Source organism: Salvia hispanica, chromosome 3, assembly GCF_023119035.1.
Source record: "Salvia hispanica cultivar TCC Black 2014 chromosome 3, UniMelb_Shisp_WGS_1.0, whole genome shotgun sequence".
NCBI lineage: Eukaryota > Viridiplantae > Streptophyta > Magnoliopsida > Lamiales > Lamiaceae > Salvia > Salvia hispanica.
In genome coordinates, this window is record NC_062967.1 from 46,350,688 (window position 1) to 46,367,800 (window position 17,113).

At 35.9% G+C, this 17,113-nt stretch overlaps 3 protein-coding genes across 5 annotated transcripts; all 3 read left to right on the forward strand.

Annotated features, from left to right (window-relative positions):
* Positions 1-1,020: 1,020 nt before the first annotated feature.
* On the forward strand, positions 1,021-6,547 carry LOC125213720 (two-component response regulator ORR21-like). 3 transcript variants are annotated; one of them, XR_007174983.1, is made up of 7 exons: positions 1,021-1,409; positions 2,459-2,611; positions 2,684-3,085; positions 3,242-3,318; positions 4,465-5,586; positions 6,130-6,251; positions 6,342-6,547. XR_007174983.1 is itself a non-coding variant. In XM_048114411.1 (6 exons), exons 1-5 carry the CDS (start codon positions 1,286-1,288, stop codon positions 5,584-5,586), a joined length of 1,878 nt encoding a protein of 625 aa, XP_047970368.1. In that variant the 5' UTR covers positions 1,021-1,285; the 3' UTR covers positions 6,130-6,547. The 3 variants fall into 3 exon arrangements, 2 of the variants coding, with proteins under 2 accessions (XP_047970368.1, XP_047970369.1); XM_048114411.1 differs by having other exon boundaries at positions 6,130-6,547; XM_048114412.1 differs by having other exon boundaries at positions 1,023-1,461; positions 6,130-6,547.
* A 4,478-nt stretch (positions 6,548-11,025) lies between these two features.
* On the forward strand, positions 11,026-12,836 carry LOC125215581 (sec14 cytosolic factor-like). The gene is made up of 6 exons (XM_048117035.1): positions 11,026-11,206; positions 11,280-11,535; positions 11,812-11,848; positions 11,985-12,102; positions 12,223-12,333; positions 12,434-12,836. Exons 1-6 carry the CDS (start codon positions 11,135-11,137, stop codon positions 12,590-12,592), a joined length of 753 nt encoding a protein of 250 aa, XP_047972992.1. The 5' UTR covers positions 11,026-11,134; the 3' UTR covers positions 12,593-12,836.
* Positions 12,837-14,336: 1,500 nt separating this feature from the next.
* Positions 14,337-16,778, forward strand: LOC125215733 (phosphatidylinositol transfer protein 3-like). Its single transcript, XM_048117261.1, has 6 exons — positions 14,337-14,541; positions 14,618-14,873; positions 15,664-15,700; positions 16,010-16,127; positions 16,253-16,363; positions 16,458-16,778. The coding sequence occupies exons 1-6, from the start codon at positions 14,470-14,472 to the stop codon at positions 16,593-16,595; spliced, it is 732 nt and encodes a 243-aa protein (XP_047973218.1). The 5' UTR covers positions 14,337-14,469; the 3' UTR covers positions 16,596-16,778.
* The last annotated feature ends 335 nt before the right edge of the window (positions 16,779-17,113 follow it).

Sequence of the window (17,113 nt, forward strand, 5' to 3'; positions counted from 1 at the left end):
TTCAAATTTATGTACTAAAAATAACTCTATTAAGAAAGTATTAATGGCTCTTTTTTTTTTGTTAAAACAAAACAAAATAAACATTTTATTGAATTTTATGCTGACATCCGAACTGGGCCAAGTTGTGTCACTGTTGACGGGCCAGGCTAAATCATTTCGGCCCAATGAAAATAAATTAGTGGGAATTTTAATTTATTGACCTTTTTGAACATAATAAATTTAATGATATTATAGGAAGTGGTTTCCTTGATAACTTTGTTAAAAGAGTATAGAGTTTAAGGTTTGGTAGAAATTAAATAGTATGTTAATTTTTGATATAAAATAAATAACTATAGTTGAGACAAAAAAATTACAGTTCAACTATCATAGGATAGTTTTATGTTTTCGTGAACTTTGTCTCAAATAATACTCACCAATCTACCAAATACTACTACTTGCTTAAACGATGTCATTATAGCATATCCAATGGAGAGGGCAAATAGAGAGGTAAAAAAGAGTAACTACTATATTTATCATTTCTTTATAAAATTTCATGCTCTAATGAAAAAGGTATTTGAGAAAATATTATACCTTTTTTTCATTTTGAGAAGATATTTTACCTCTTCTTAATAAAGTTAGTTATTTTTTTTGTCCTTTTAGTTTACAATCTCTCCTTGGAATTCATTACTTTTTAAAAAGATATAATATTCTTTTTAAAAAGATAAATAAAAAATATACCTTCTCAATATATCTTTTTTCATCGGAGATGCTATTACAAGTACGGCACAGGTGAAATATGGTTCTCCATAATAATTAATGCTAACCTATATTTTAATTAGGAGTAAAGCACAGATAGGATTTTACTAATGTAAAATCAGAGTTAGGTTACTTAGTTTAGTTTGCTGTGGGCGACATTCCCTTTTTTTCCATATTTATATTGTGATTATGGGTAGATTGCAATAATGACGGCAGGCACAGATACGTACAAAGCTTGTATAGAATTAGAATCAAAGACAAACATCTTTAATGCAGTTTCCTTCCGCGTTATCCATTTTCATATTCAAATCTTTCATAACTCAATTCCACCATTATTCTCTCTCTCTCTCTCTCTTCTATACTTTACCCTCCAAATCCTACCTCAATCATTGCCTCTCTTTTCGCCTCTGATTCTCCCCCAGATCTCTCTCTTGCGGAGGCGCTGTACTTACATAAGCCACAAAATACTAACCACGGCGCTTGGCGGAGTGATTTTTTTTAGCGGTTTCGGCTATGCGTGAGTGAAGTTAGGGTTTTGGCAGGGGAGATAATGGCGTGCGCGAGCGGTGGTCAATCGGAGCAGTTCCCGGAGGGGCTTAGGGTTTTAGTGGTCGACGATGACGTCATCTGCCTGCGTGTTGTGGAGCAAATGCTACGGAAGTGCATGTATAATGGTTAGTAATTTTGAGGATTTTCGTCTGCGTGTGCTGTGCTGCTGAGTGAGTGGTGAGCTCTGCTGTGGGAATTGAGTGCGTTTATTCCAGATCATTGACTTGAATTTTTGAATTTTGAAATTATTCTGTTAAATAATTCAGAGCAGGCTAGATCATTAGTTTTTTTATGCTTATTCAGATTTTAAGCACATGACTTTGTCTGTTTATGCTCCTTTTTATCCTTGATGTGAATAATTATGCTTACAAACTATCTTTGAGCCTGCAAATTGACAACATGGACAAGCGTGGAGGCTTCCTTTCACTCCCAACTACTTTGTCTTAGCTACTTCATCGTTCACCTTCACCCCTTCCTGCACACATGCGGTGACACTCCCACCGATAACCCTCCCGCGCAGATTTGCAATTCGTTCCGTTCCATTACATAAAACCAGGGCATTGATTGGGGGGGCCTGGCCAGCAAAATGCTACACATACACACAAAATTTACCTATCAACCGATATTGGTTAAAATTCAGTTCTATGATCCATATGTTCCGAACTCCGGGTTTTATGTGTAAAACGTGAAAACTTTCTGCAAACAACAGACGCTATTAAATGTGCTCATATTTGGTTAATTTGCAGACATTTATTGGATTCCTTTATTCTGTTTCCCCCATTCCAATTTTAACTTAGTTACAGCTACTAGGATAGACATGTGTCCCTGGCTTTAACTCTCCAAACTCTTTTAATTCATACTACAAGAAAATTCTTATTGCCTCCACTAGTCCGGGGCTATTGTTTTAAGGAGTAGTTAATTTCCCTTATGATCTACGGATTAATGTGTCCATTGATTGTTTGAAGGGAATTTTTTGATATTAGCCCCAAACCATTATTTTGTAGAACTGACAGCAGAATCTATAGCTGACCAAGACGATCTCACCAGTCACCACTCATGTTTATGATTCTTTACTCATTTTGTAACTATCAACTTTCCGCAAATATTTTGTTATGTGATTCAGCGTTGCAGTGGGTTCAGTTGAATTTATCTCAAAGTGCTGATATCCTTGCAGTTACCAGTTGTTCGCAAGCTACAGTTGCTTTGAACTTATTGCGGGAAAGGAAAGGCTCTTTTGATATAGTTCTGAGTGATGTTCACATGCCTGACATGGATGGCTTCAAACTTCTTGAGCTAGTTGGACTGGAAATGGGCCTTCCTGTAATAAGTGAGTAATGCTTCATGTGGCTAAGTCTTCAAATTTGGTTATCATTACTTGACATCATATACTGTTGTGCAGTGATGTCAGCCGATGGAAGAACTAATCTGGTCTTGCGTGGAGTAAGACACGGAGCTTGTGATTACTTAATTAAGCCTATCAGGGATGAAGAATTAAAGAATATTTGGCAGCATGTTGTTAGGAAAAAACAGAATGAAATGAAAGAACATGACCATTCGTGTAGCATGGAAGACCATGATCGTCCAAAACGAGCAATTGATGATACTGAATATGCTTCTTCTGTGAATGAAGGGGCAGGGGCTGACGAGGTTTACAAAACGCAAAAGAAAAGAAGAGACTCTAAAGATGAAGATGATGAAACAGATAATGATGACCCTACCACATCAAAGAAGGCTCGTGTAGTCTGGTCAGTAGAGCTCCATCAGCAATTCGTCACTGCTGTAAATCAGCTTGGGATTGACAGTATGGACTTGCACTTTGACTTCTTATATTCTTGAAAATTTAAACTTACTGGAGCATTAATTGCACATAGAGATCATTATTTTCTCTGAAGAATATTGTCTTATGAATCTATCTATGTATTGTTGACATTGGTTATCATCTTTGGATCCTTTTCAGAGGCTGTACCAAAGAGAATTCTTGAATTGATGAATGTTCCTGGGTTGACGAGGGAAAATGTCGCTAGTCATTTACAGGTCTCATTACTTCCTCACATCTAGTCTTTGTTTACCTATTTTTGTCCTGTAACAGGTTTTGTAAATAGAGGGGAAAGGTAATTTTGAAGTGCGAAGTTGGCTGCATCTTACCTCTAACTATTCAATGACTAGTTTCAAAGCTAAATATTGTCATTGGTAATCATAGCTTATATATTTTCCATTATTTACTTCCGGTTTTTGGATAAGCATATAATCCCTCCGTCCACAATGTTCTGTCTCATTTGTTTTTGGCGCTAGTTGTAATAAATTGTTTGTGTTGGAGTAGAATGAGGGTCTCACTATTATTGTAATTTTAAATTGATTAATTTGGTTGGATATGTTTTGAGTGGAATATGATTTCCACTTTTACTATAGTAATAATAATTGTTGTGGTTTCAATACTGACTATATTGGTAAATAAGAGATAATATTGACGGTTATAATTAGGTGGGTTGTTGGGGTATAGTTACTCAAAATAGGATGAGACAATAAGTTGTGGATGGATCAAAATGGTAGAATGAGACATTGCTTTGTGGACAGAAGAAGTATACCATTTCACTTTTTCTGGTGTCATCATGGGTTTATTTTCTTATATAACCATGCAATGTAGCGGATGTTACTTTCCAAATGACTATTCTCAATCAAATTTATATATATTCATTCATATTTTCCTCTTTTTGTGTATATTGCATTTCAATGTGGAGTTTGGACGTATATCTTATTTGGCAAACTACCACCAGAATTAGAACTGAGGGAATCAAAAGTAGGTCATCATCAGCCGTTCTGAAGGATAGTATACAATCTCCTAAATTGAGCTCTGAGTAGTAGGATTGCAAAAGAATGTGGTCTGTTTCTTCAGTATCATTGACTCATGATTCCAATCTCTTGCAGGACCGGGTGCATTTTGTCATTTAAAAAAATATTTGTACAAATTTTATGTTACTTATGAAAAATCTGTGCCAGTGCAGTATGATATCTCAGACAGCTTTTTCTGATGTTGATGGTCATTGCTTTACAATTGTTATATGATCAATTGCATCTTGTCTCATAAGAAATTTCTTATGTCAGAACTTCATGTCCGCAACTCTGCACAATGACTTCCATTATAATGATCTCATTTGTGGTTATTTTTATGTCAATCTGCAGAAATTTAGATTGTACTTGAAGAGGTTGAGTGGAGTAGCTCATCAACAGGCTGGCCTTGCTTCTTATTGTGGGCCAGTAGATCAGAACCTGAAACTTGCTTCACTTGGAAGGATAGAGTTTCAAGCATTGGCAGCTTCTGGCCAATTTCCTCCACAGACATTAGCAGCTCTACATTCTGAGCTTTCTCGACCCACCGGAAACTTAATCTTGCCAGGGATGGATCAGAGAACTCTGCTACATGCATCCCTTCAAGGGTCTAAATGTGTTTCTGTGGATCGGGTTGCTTATGCTCAACCTCTGATAAAATGTTCATCCAACATTGGAAAACAAAGTCCTCAGCCTCTTAGGTCCAATGGCGATGTGCAACCAGAATTTGCTGTCTGCTCATCGAAGAACCTTGGTGACATTGTACCAGCCTGTAATCTTGGCACTGTTGCAGAAACAAACGGTTTGTTAAGCTTTGTACAGCAACACCAGAAACAATCTGTGATGCCAGAATCAAGTCGTTCAATCAATGTGCAACCTTCTTGCCTAGTAGTTCCATCCCAATCTTTACCAAATCATCAAACAGGAAATAGTCCTGCTTCTGTCAATCAAAATTGTAGCTCTAGAAATTCTGCAGTAGATTACAATAACCCCTTTATTCAATCAAATAATTCGTTAGGTATTGGGCAAGTCTTGGGAGTGGAATGTAAAGCGGTTAGTGTTCCTTCTGAGTTTGGGGCTGAAGCTTCTGTTTCGTCTACATCATCTTGCTCAACAAATGTACAACAAAGCTCTTGTCAAAGAGTTCGGAGCTCACCCTATGCGATCAATGCTGTCATGCAGCCCCCTAACATGACCTTTGTGCAAGGTTCTTACAATGGTCCACTGAATTTGGTGCAAGGATCAGCAGGAAATCCTGTATACATAGGTACAGGAACGTCCATACCTAGTCGCTTTGCTGTCAATGAACAAGAATTGCGAATGTGCAACGTAAGTCAAGTGAGATCTTATGTTGAGAGTAGTAGCAAAAAAGTGAAGCAGGAGCCAAATATGGATCTGATGGAAAATATTAAATTGGGAATCCCAGTAAAGCAGCACTTTTCCCAAAATGATCTGATGAGTGTTTTCTCGGACTAGGTAAATTTTCTGTTTGCATTAAACATTATATCTAGATCTATAAAAACTTTTGATTATCTTGTAAAAATGTTGAAGTTTGTGTTTCTTATCATTTGTTACAGCAACTAAAAAATGCAAGATCTGTATGCTGTGTCGTGGGCTAGGTTTTGGTGGTGTAGCTTGAGTTTGAGCTTGCTACTCGATGCTTGAGCATGATTTGAAGCCTTTCTTAGCTCATTTTGTGTATTTGACATGTATCTAGCTACCAAGCTTATCAAGCTCCTCACAACATAATGAACACAACCTAAAATAATCGGATTGACTTAATCCCTTACCCTGATCCCTAAGCTGATCACCTCCGTTTTACCTGAATAACTGCATAACCACATTAAAACAGCTAGTTTAGTCCATAAAGACTACTTGCTAAATGGTTTGACATCTCTGATCCTTTAACCTATTACTGTGTGTTTGTTTATGTATGCCGCTGAACTGCTGAAGCCAGAACATGCCATGTTGTTTGCTTACTATGTAGTAGACTGACTAGCTGATATTACTTGGAAAAAGGTAATTGGGCTGCGAAGACATGTCAGAACGAAATATCAGGTTTCATGACGAAGCCGGGTGCTGTATTGGCAGATTAGAACCTGGTGGGATTTGCGAAGTAACACAATATGTTGGATGCACAAGTAAGTATAGCTTCCCACCTATATAATTTAGGGAATAAATTGAAAATCTCGTTAGCTTGTAATGTTTATATACTCCTATGAATCTTGTAGCAGCCGGCTGTGAAGTGTGTAGTTGCTGGGTTGGATATTGGTCTTAGAATTTGTAATTTATTCATTTACTTATTCGGTAGCAGTATAGTTTAGCTCTAGCTAGGCTTTCAGACTTCCATATATCATGTGTTGAAGGAACCTATCAAATTTCTTTAAGATTGGATAGGATCTATATTGTAGTTAGTGTATGATATTTGCTGTTAAAATTACATATCTACTTAAAAAAGAAAAAGAAAAAGAAAAATAGAGTGTATACAGGAAGATGATAATTTTTGCATAAGTAAATAATGTCAGTTTGAGTTTAGACTTGAGATGAGGAAGGAAGAGAAACATAACATGTGTTTGGCTTTATGGCTTATGGCACCACTTCTGCTGGCTAAATCTCTAAAATACTAGTAACATGCAATGATACTCCTCATTTTACTTTTATTTTATATTTTTATTCATATAGTAGTAATTACTAAATGTAGGAAAGTAGTTGCATCTATAATGTATCCACGTGATATGTAAAACTAATTTTGTTGCTATCCATCAGAAGGGGATGCAATAATTTTCCATGGTCTAAGTTGGAAAGTCTTAATAAGCAGCTTTCTCACACCTAATCCTCTCAATTTTGGAAAATGGATCTTTTTCATTTAATCCTTTTTCTTTGGTTGTACTATGTAAAGAGAACTCATATCTTTATAAACTCATGACTTTTATATTCTAATTTACCATGAAATCAATGCTCACCTATTTTAAAAATAAAAAAATTGTTTGAATTTATTAGAAATAAAGAATGTCCAACAAACCCATGGAATCATGATCATTTATATATTGTGGCTGCGGATTGGAAGTGGGTAGCAGGAGTAAAAATTGTAGTACTGTGCAAAAAGAAGAATTGCTAGTAGTTTAGTTTCGTAATGCTAATCCTTGAGAATTGAAAGATAGAAAGAGGAAAGTTCCATCACAATAATAATTAAACATGGACCGACAATCAAAATAGAGGAGAAAAAATCATCATTTCGAAAAAGGATTAATTAAATATAATGTACGCAAGTTTTGAGTCTTTTCCGGCGTTATGGAATTTTATTTGCGTTCTCTTCATCATTTTCTTTCAATTTCTTTTGATATATTCACTCTTAGAAAAGAAGAAATTTGATGCGACCATCACATCATGTACCCACAACCATGACTAAATTTTAGGATCCCCTCCCTTTGGCTAGAAGGTAATGAAATGGATTGGTTGGTGGTAATTATTGTCTTATTGATTTGTTTTTGTTTTTTATTTTATTTTCTAGCTTAGAAAGGCGGCTAGAATAATCAAGAAAATCTCAAACTATAAAATTTGTATATCATTTTTAGTATTATTAAGAGTAAAGGCCAAATATGGTCCCTAACATATGACCGTTTTATCAATTTGGTCCTTAACATTATCTTTTTGATTATTTGGTCCCTCACAAATAAACTCGGACCCGAATCGGTCCTCACTTAACAGAACCGTCAAAAAATAGACGATGACCACAATTTGACTATATTAAATTACTAATGGTAATTAACTATACCTAATTATAATTCTTTTCCTATTAGCAAAATTGAAAAAAAGATAGTATCAGTTGCAAAATGAAATGAATAATTTGTAATTTAATAGGAATTAAGAATTATAATTAGGTATAATTAATTACCATTAGTAATTTAATATAGTCAAATTGCAATCACCGTCTATTTTTTGACGGATCTGTTAAGTGAGGACCGATTCGGGTCCGAGTTTATTTGTGGGGAACCAAATAATCAAAATGATAATGTTAATGACCAAATTGATAATGATGGGGATGATGGCTAGTGCGTAGGGTGCGATGGGGGAACCGGGGGGTATGCGCCGTGGGGATGCGAGGATGAAGCGAGGCTTGTGAAGGCGGTCCAGCGCCGGTGAGGGTATACAGTCTGACGACGAATAAATCTTTGCAGAAAGCGAATGATGGGGATGATGTGGCGGGGATGTGGGGGGGGATGCCGCACGGTATCCATCCCGGGATGCCGGGGGGTCACCGAGGAGGTCTGGGGAGGGACGCGGGGCATCGGCCCTCGCTTGATTTCTTGACGGCTTCGTCTCACACGTCGGACCCCAGACGCAGTTCTCGGGCGATGACCTTCTGTCATTGCATGATATGGGATCGATCTCGGGGACGATGATACTCCCCGTTCCAGCGACGCCGCCGGCCGCAGCCGCGGAAGAAGACGAGGGGGAAGGGAAGGGCAAGGCGGTGGGTTCGTCATCGCAGCCCGCTGCCACTGGCCGGGGGAGTGGACGGAGGATGAGTACGCGCTCTCCATTCGCGTAACCAAACGCGGGCTCAGATGTTACAGGTCTTCCGAGAGTGGAAGAACGCCACTGACCCCACGGAGAAGAGGTTTCTTTACGAGATGCTCGAGAGCATGCGTGCTGATTTAGAGATGGCGAGGTCACGGCTGGGGGGTTCCGACGTGGGCTCGGATACCACGGGTGGCGGCAGCGGCGGCGGAGACGAGGAGGGCGACGGCGACGGCGATGAGGAGTAGAGAGTGGCGGGGCTCGGGTGTTGAAGCCCTTTTTTTTTTAAAAAAAATCATGTACTTTTTTTTAAAAATCTTTGTACTTTTTTTTTTTAATGGAATGGATTATTTTTTCCGTATATGTGTCGTAAATTTAATTCCGTATATCGCAATTTTAATTCCGTAAATGTAGTATATTTTGAATTGTTTTTATTGCGGCTGGCCTATGGCTGGCCTAAATCGACGTGGCAGGTGGTTTTTTTAGTGTTGCTGACGTGGCAGAGGAGAGAAATGGGCTGGCCTATGGCTGGCCTATTAACCATTGCGGATGCTCTTATTACCCAAAACACATAAACTTTACATTTCTTGCAACATGACAAAACGATTAAATCAAAACTAACATGATTTCGATGTGGTTTGGTATTATAGGTCAATGGTTAATTTTAAATTGTGAAGATTATAATAATAAATACGTATATTTTGTGTATTTTGAAAAAAATAATATCGAAAATCCATATACAAAATCAAAGCGAATCACGAGCTTAAGTATTTTATTTTTGGTTAATTTAACCCAGTTTAAATAATCAGTAACGGTGTTGTTTGGTTCTTTAAATAATCAGAAGCAAACTTGACTTTATTATTTTTCTTCCATGCTTTAGATGCCTATTCACTATTGACTAAAGTATGTAGTAGAAATATAACTTAGTACTTTGTCCTTTTTTTTTTTTCAATTCTATCCAAGGGACACCACTGAATCCGTTAATTTTAGAGGGGAATTTATATTTATTTATTAAAATTCATATTTATAATATTCTCCAGCATATGGGAAAACTCTCCGTCTAAACATAGTCAAAGCAAAAAAAATTTAAAAGTTGGCGACTTAAGTAGTATTGGAAATTTAGAGCTATTTCTTTCACTTCTCTTGACTATGAACACCGTATGTTATCGATAGTATTTTTCCGTCCCATTTAAGATGTTCATATTTTTGAGTGATATAGAATTTTAGGTGGAATATGTAGAGAGAAAAATATAGTTGAATATTTTAATGATGAAAGAGGAGAGAGATTTATTTTCAAATATAGAAAGTAGACATTTTAAGTGAGACAAACTAAAAAGAAAAAATGGACATATTAAAAAATGGACATATTAAGTGAGACGAAGGGAGTATTATTTTTGTTACGAGTACTAGTTACTAAGAGAGATTTCATGACATCGAGTTTATCAACATATATTTATAAGTTATTTGTATATTTGGAATATGAGATGACAATCATGAAATATTTTAGATGTGAAATTAAGAACCAAACACGTTTCAGTAAAAGAAACCAAACGAAAATATTTTCTTTTGAAATGAATAAAAGTAAACATCGGTCATAGACTGACAGGAAATTTGGTGGAAAATTTAAGGGACATTAAATGATTTAGTATATTTAAAATATTCAGAGTACTACTAAACTAATAGCTACTCCACTTTTAACAAACATTACTAGGCTAAAATATCTAATTATTTGTACTTGAGAGATATTTTGATTAGATTATTAACTAATTTAGCTATTTGCTAATATATTAATCAATCACTATGACTCCAGCGTTTCAGTTGAAATCTGTTGATTGTTTATCATTATCATTTTAAAAACTTTATCAACCATCATTCGTACAAATATTTTAATAGTACTAATATAGAACAGCGTAAATATAACAACATTTTGCACAAAATGTCTCTCTCACGAAATCAAAATTGACTCATCAATTATTTTATTTTTTTAATTAACACCACGATGACGGAGCAATAAATTAAGCTGCCACAATGGACCTTAAGAACAGATTCTGTTGAATTTTTAATGTCATTGACTCATTATATTGAATTATCAAAAAATCGTTAATTTTACTTTATTTGATGTACAAAGCCGTCCTGTAACAGAAATTTAAAAAATACAAAATTGAAAAAAATAAAACCTTTTTTGCACAACATAAAAAAAAAAAAATTCCTTTTTTCTCAACCATTCAGTTATGACAATAATTACGTTGCAGAAAATATATTGCTAAAACAGCGGTCAGTTCTGGTCACCAAAATAGAAAATTGAACAACAATATTTTCTTTGACTTGAATATTTATAATAATGGTATCTAACGCCAAGAATCATAATGTACACTCATATAGTCATATTATATGATGTGTTTCTTCGGTCAAAACTCACCACCTTCTCTATGTGTAGTATTCAATTTGATCAATTTTATTTATAACAGCTACATACATCCATTTCTTGTCAAACTCCATCAAAATGAACCAGAAGGAGGAGCTTGCAGTAGCCCAGCTGAGGAGAGCTGTTCACAAGCAAGGTTCTACCACAGAGGTAATAACTAATAACAATAAAATTAGATGAGGTGGAATCATAAAAATGATGAACATGTGGTGATTGATTGCAGGGATTTGGAGAGATAACTCTGATCAGATTCTTGGTGGCAAGATCATTCGACATAGACAAGGCTGCGAAGATGTTTGTGCAGTGGCGGAATTGGAGGGCTTCGTTTGTGCCCCTCGGTTACATTCCCGACTCTGAAGTTACTGCTGAGCTGCAACAGAATAAAATATTTTTGCAGGGGCTTTCAGCAAGAGGTAACCCTGTTGTTGCTGTCAAAGTCCACAGGCATGTACCTGGCAAGGATCCTCTCCAATTCAAGAGTATGCATTTTTTTTTTTGCCTTTCTTGTTTCATGCTTGTTATCTCTTTGTAATTTTGATAATATTTTGGTTGCAACATGAGAGTATCTGTATTTGATAATGATCTAAATGAGTTCTTCAAAGTATATGTTGTTGTGTATTTGTAGAATTAGCCTAATCCTAATATACATGATATATTTTTTTTCTACTAGATGCCTAAGACAATTGATGTGCATATTGTAAGGTTTTGTGGTTATGCAGATAGACTTGTGATGCTAATTTTTTTGTGTCTTGCAGAATTTGTGGTTCATCTGCTGGACAAGGTTATTGCAAGGTAATGTGATGACCAATTATGTAGGAAACTCAGCTATGTAGCTTTGAGTCTTGCAAAACATAGGCATTGTAATAGCTATTGCAAGTGATCTAAATGCACGTGTTCTGATTCAGATTTGTGCATCTGTTGATTGCAGTGGCTTTAGAGACAAAGAAGTAGGAAACGAGAAGTTGGTTGCCGTTCTTGATCTGCAAAAGCTTGCATACAAAAACATAGACATTCGTGGATTGATCACTGGCTTTCAGTTCTTGCAAGTAAGCTCTCAAACAAACTGATTCAATGCTCAATTAAGCTTTCCTTTATATTGATCAATTTGTTTAGGCCAAAAACTATTGCCTATTCTGATAAAGTGAGCACTCTCCTTGTCTGTGTAGGATTATTACCCGGAGCGCTTATCAAAGTGTTACCTGCTAAACATGCCCGGGTTTTTTGTGCGCGTCTGGAGACTGGTTTCGCGCTTTCTTGAGAAGGCTACTTTAGAAAAGGTACTTCATTCCCATGTTTATGAAGAGCAAATGGCCTCATTTTCACTACAACAAATGATTTTCACATACTAGACCATTAAGTTTGAGGCATCCACTGCAGATTGTGATAGTCTCGAATGAAGAAGAACGACGTGCATTGATCAGGGAAGTTGGCGCGGACGCCTTGCCAGAAGAGTACGGTGGGCGAGCTAAATTCACCCTTCTTCAAGATTTTCAACTCGATAAGCCTTCGGAAGAAAAATCTCTATTGATCACTTGATCATAGTCTCTCTCCATCGCCACTCTAACGCATGCCTATAACCCTTCATTCTACTGCAAAGCAATATGTCAAAACAAATTAATGAGGATGAAGATGATCATATATACATATACAGAGATGTAATGGTGACTCATCAGTAAAATCTGCTTACTAATGAAGTGAATCATTTTATTTTCTATGTACTTAAACTATTGATCTTTGTACTACACTTTTGATAAGCATATATATGTGATTGAGTCTATCATCTATGCGTTTTTTTTCAAATGAAATAACCAAATGTTAAGTTAATTGCCATATTAGAAACAGAGGGACACAAATTTTTGTCAAGAGCAAAGAGAGAGTACAATACAATTTTACAAATGTGTGTATACATTATTTATGTTGGATATTTTAGTGTAATTGGGTTAATTTGATTGATCAGTATTATCATAATGATACATCATATAAGTATGGAAGTACGGAGTGCACGCTTATTTGAATTCATTATGATGGACGGGGTTCCGGGGGCAACGCCCCGGTGTAGTGGGGTCCAAGGGGCAGAGCCCCTGGCTGTGTAAGAAATTTATCCGAAAATGTAATTTCTGAAAGTCAAAGGACTAGTTGTTTGCAATTTTGGAAACTTTTTGAAAAACAGTTAATTCGGTTTTTTCCCTTAACAAATGCACTGGTTCATCTACAAATGCACTGGTTCATCTTCTTCAAAATCTGATCGATTCTTTTGGTTCTATATACTTTTCGAACATCAACATATAATTGTTCTGAATTTTCTGAATTGTATCCGATCAAATATTTTGGTAGATACACCGAAATTGATTTGATCTGAAAGTGATATCATCACGACTTTCAGATTATCCGTATTATTCAATATTCTAAATCTCCCTAACAATTTATATGCACACACACACATATCAAGTGTGTATTATTTGATTTGATATAATATTTTTTTTTGTTTCCAATCAAATTGAACCAATTTACGTAGATGTTGTCAGTGTATTCTCTCATCTGCATGACAATCGGTAACGATTGCAGCTATGCTCACAAGTCACTACCTCAAACCCAGAATAGAGAGGGAGAAATAAATATACACTTCATATTCTTAAATTCAGTATCTAAAAAGAAATTGCATTAAGTTAGCTGGGTATTTTTTTGTTTGTAAACATAAAGAAATATCGTAGTTACGTGTGATATACCGTCTGACTTAATGACTTTAGAGAGTGATTATGATCATTATTTACGTTTGTCAATAATATTGAACACAATAACCCTGAACACAATAATATTGAACACAATAACCATACCGGCACAATTCAAAGTTTAAAAAACCAATTAATTTAAACACGTGGAGAGGTAGCATATCATTCCTCCAAAACAATAAATACTTATAAATTATTACTATCCCTATACTCTGATTTTATTTTACTCAATTTTTATTGCATTGGAAATAGAGTTTTATTTAGACGCAAGTAATAGTATTTATTTGAATTCAATATTTTGGGTAAGTGATCAATCTAAATCGCACGTCGTTAGTCCTTACAATTAGACAAAAAAGAGAGAAAATTATCACGAAATAAACACAATTAATTTTGAATAAGACTATTCAGTCTTTCATTGGTAGATGTAAATGACACTCCACTCTTTATTCCGCCCCACAAAAAAACATAAAATGAAAGAAAAATCAAAATAATTTTTTAACATTTTGCAGGGACATTGGCTTAACGTACAATACTGGTATATATTACTCCATGTGTATGTGTATGGAGATTATTGGCAATTTTGGCAATAAAACGAAGAGGATTACTCATTCCAACCGTCTCTGCTCTCTCTCCCTCTCTTGTTTTCTCACAGACTGGGTGCTTGTAGAAGTGTAAGAGCAAGAAATGGACCAAAATGAAGAACTTGCAGTAGCCCAGCTGAGGAGAGCAGTTCACAATCTTGGTTCTTCCACTGAGGTACTCTTTCATCTCTCACAAAGTTAAAAATCAAAACTTTTTTATTTGACAAAAAGGGATAATCAATTTTGTGCAGACATTTTTGGATATAACCTTGATGAGATTCTTGATTGCAAGATCATTCGACATAGACAAGACTGCAAAGATGTTTGTGCAGTGGCGGGAGTGGAGGGCTTCCTTTGTGCCCCTAAATTCCATCCCTGAATCTGAAATTCCAGATGAACTCGGCGGAGAAAAGATATTTTTGCAGGGCCTCTCCACAAAAGGGCACCCTGTGCTCATTTGCAAAGCTAACAAACATTATCCTTCCAAGGATGCACTTCAATTTAAGAGTTAGTCACTTTTTTTTGCTGTTAGGTTTTTTAATTTGATTTCTTGGTTTGTATTGATTTGATCATGGAGTTTGGGGTGATGCATTTTCCTAGCTTTTTGTGTTGTGATCTGGCCTAATGCATAGTTAAGGTTATCCTTTTGTTGCTTAGGAGGGTGATGATGGGTTAAAGAATTATGGAGAAGTTTACTATGTTCATGTTTAGACAATATCAATTATTAACCACCTACTAATGGTATCTTGATGAACTTTTTGGGCTTGTTTTGTTAATAGATGGTTTGGTATGATAAGGCTATTTGCCGATTAGTTGGTATCGTGTGCATGAATAGGTGGTGGAGGTTGCTGTTTTGGACTAGCTTTCTATACCTTTTATTAATATGTGCTGAACTTTGGAAAAAATGTAGTCCTGATCATTGGTTGAGAGTTTAAGAGAGGGTTGTTGAATGGATGTCGATTGTCGACTATTGTTGGATAGGTATGTGGGCCTAATTGAGTGCTTTTACAAGATGAGATTTTGCTAGACATAAGCACATGTTATGAGACATACATATCATGATCTATTTTGGGAATGTCGTGTCCTCTTGTAATTGTATACTTATATGCTGTAGTGCCTCCAAAAACCTACTTTGCACAGAAAGATAAACACCAATAGCTGTATTGAATGAGTTTCGAGATATATTCTTAAACGAAACAATGGTTAATGGGTGGTCAATACCTTCCGAACCCAACCCTTTACTGAATAAGGTGACCAAAAAACTTTGTTACTGATGCAAACGTTTCTCGTGGTGCAGAATTTGTGGTTCACCTGCTTGACAAAACCATCGCAAGGTATAGTTTTCAGTTAACTCCGGGCAAGGAAACCATACATTTGGTAACTGAGTTCATTTTGCAATTCTCTTCAAGTCATCCCAGTAGCTGGCCTGGTGAAGGAAAATGACTCAGAAGAGAGTTGCCATACTAACTATGTCTATGCCTATGATAGTATATTCCTCGTTCATTTTTTGCTGGCCATGAATGTTATTCGTTACTGTTGGTTTTAAGTTGTTTGTGGTTATGAAAGAAATTCAATGTTTCATGAAATACATTCATTTGGCTACAATCTATGTTTTGAAATCTAAGTCATTTCCTTCATTTCAGTGGCTTTAGAGGCAAAGAAATAGGAAATGAGAAGTTGATTGCCATTCTTGATCTACAACAGATTGGCTACAAGAACGTTGATGCTCGTGGTTTAATCACTTGTTTTCAGTTCTTGCAAGTAAGTGCTCCCGTTACTGTTTTCTGGATTGAAATCTTTTCATGTAGTAAAACTAAAGTATTTTCTGGTACGATCACTACTATATATATGTATACTGATTGTCTCATTATGATTCGTCTGCATAGGCATATTATCCCGAGCGCCTAGCCAAATGTTACCTGCTACACATGCCTGGATTTTTCGTGCGTGTTTGGAGACTGGTCTCACGCTTCATTGAAAAAGCAACTTTGGAAAAGGTATAGAATGGCATAATGAGGAAGGCCTAATCATCTGGTTTTAGAGTAGACATCTTGTTTAGAAGTACTGAACAGGCATTCCATATACTTTCAGATTGTGATTGTGACAAACGAGGAGGAACAAGAGGAATTCATTAGGGAAGTTGGAGAGGAAGTGCTGCCAGAGGAGTATGGTGGGAAAGCAAAGCTGATACTTGTTCAAGATGTGGAGCTTCAGCCATTAACGGAATGACTGACTTAACATATTTGAGTTATCCAACCTCATGCTAATTTTACTACTTTCCATCTATGAAGAAGAATGAGATCGGAATGCATGCAAGAATTAAGAGATGAATTATGTAATAGTCACACTTATTTATAGTGTATTTATATGTTGAAAGTCATGTCTATGTAAAAAGGAGGTCCTCTTATCCTACATTGCAAACGAGTAACATATAAATAACTCAATTATTTTTTAACTTCGTTGAATAGAAAAATGATTCAATGAACTAAGAATGGAGGATATGATTTTATAAATCCTTTACTTCATCTATGTGAATACATATGCGTCTATTAGAAATGTTAGCAGCGATCGGAGAAAGAAGGCTACTTACGTCATTGTTGTCCTTAGAATGGTTAGCAATATAAGAAAGATAACCGAAAACGGACTAAAAATGTCATGTGTCAGAATTACTTGAAATTCACACGGCTTGATATGCTTGAAATTTGCACGATGCTTGAAATTAGCCATTGATTTTGAGATCTTTGCTA

Bases quoted from the DNA above. Each gene is read 5' to 3' on its own strand.
- LOC125215733 (XM_048117261.1), top strand. From the start codon at position 14,470: ATGGACCAAAATGAAGAACTTGCAGTAGCCCAGCTGAGGAGAGCAGTT. The intron at 14,874-15,663 runs GTTAGTCACTTT...CTCGTGGTGCAG, and splicing joins GGATGCACTTCAATTTAAGA to AATTTGTGGTTCACCTGCTT. The intron at 16,128-16,252 runs GTAAGTGCTCCC...TCGTCTGCATAG, and splicing joins CTTGTTTTCAGTTCTTGCAA to GCATATTATCCCGAGCGCCT.
- LOC125215581 (XM_048117035.1), top strand. From the start codon at position 11,135: ATGAACCAGAAGGAGGAGCTTGCAGTAGCCCAGCTGAGGAGAGCTGTT. The intron at 11,207-11,279 runs GTAATAACTAAT...GATTGATTGCAG, and splicing joins AGCAAGGTTCTACCACAGAG to GGATTTGGAGAGATAACTCT. The intron at 12,103-12,222 runs GTAAGCTCTCAA...TTGTCTGTGTAG, and splicing joins CTGGCTTTCAGTTCTTGCAA to GATTATTACCCGGAGCGCTT.
- LOC125213720 (XM_048114411.1), top strand. From the start codon at position 1,286: ATGGCGTGCGCGAGCGGTGGTCAATCGGAGCAGTTCCCGGAGGGGCTT. The intron at 2,612-2,683 runs GTGAGTAATGCT...ACTGTTGTGCAG, and splicing joins AATGGGCCTTCCTGTAATAA to TGATGTCAGCCGATGGAAGA. The intron at 3,086-3,241 runs GTATGGACTTGC...GATCCTTTTCAG, and splicing joins AAATCAGCTTGGGATTGACA to AGGCTGTACCAAAGAGAATT.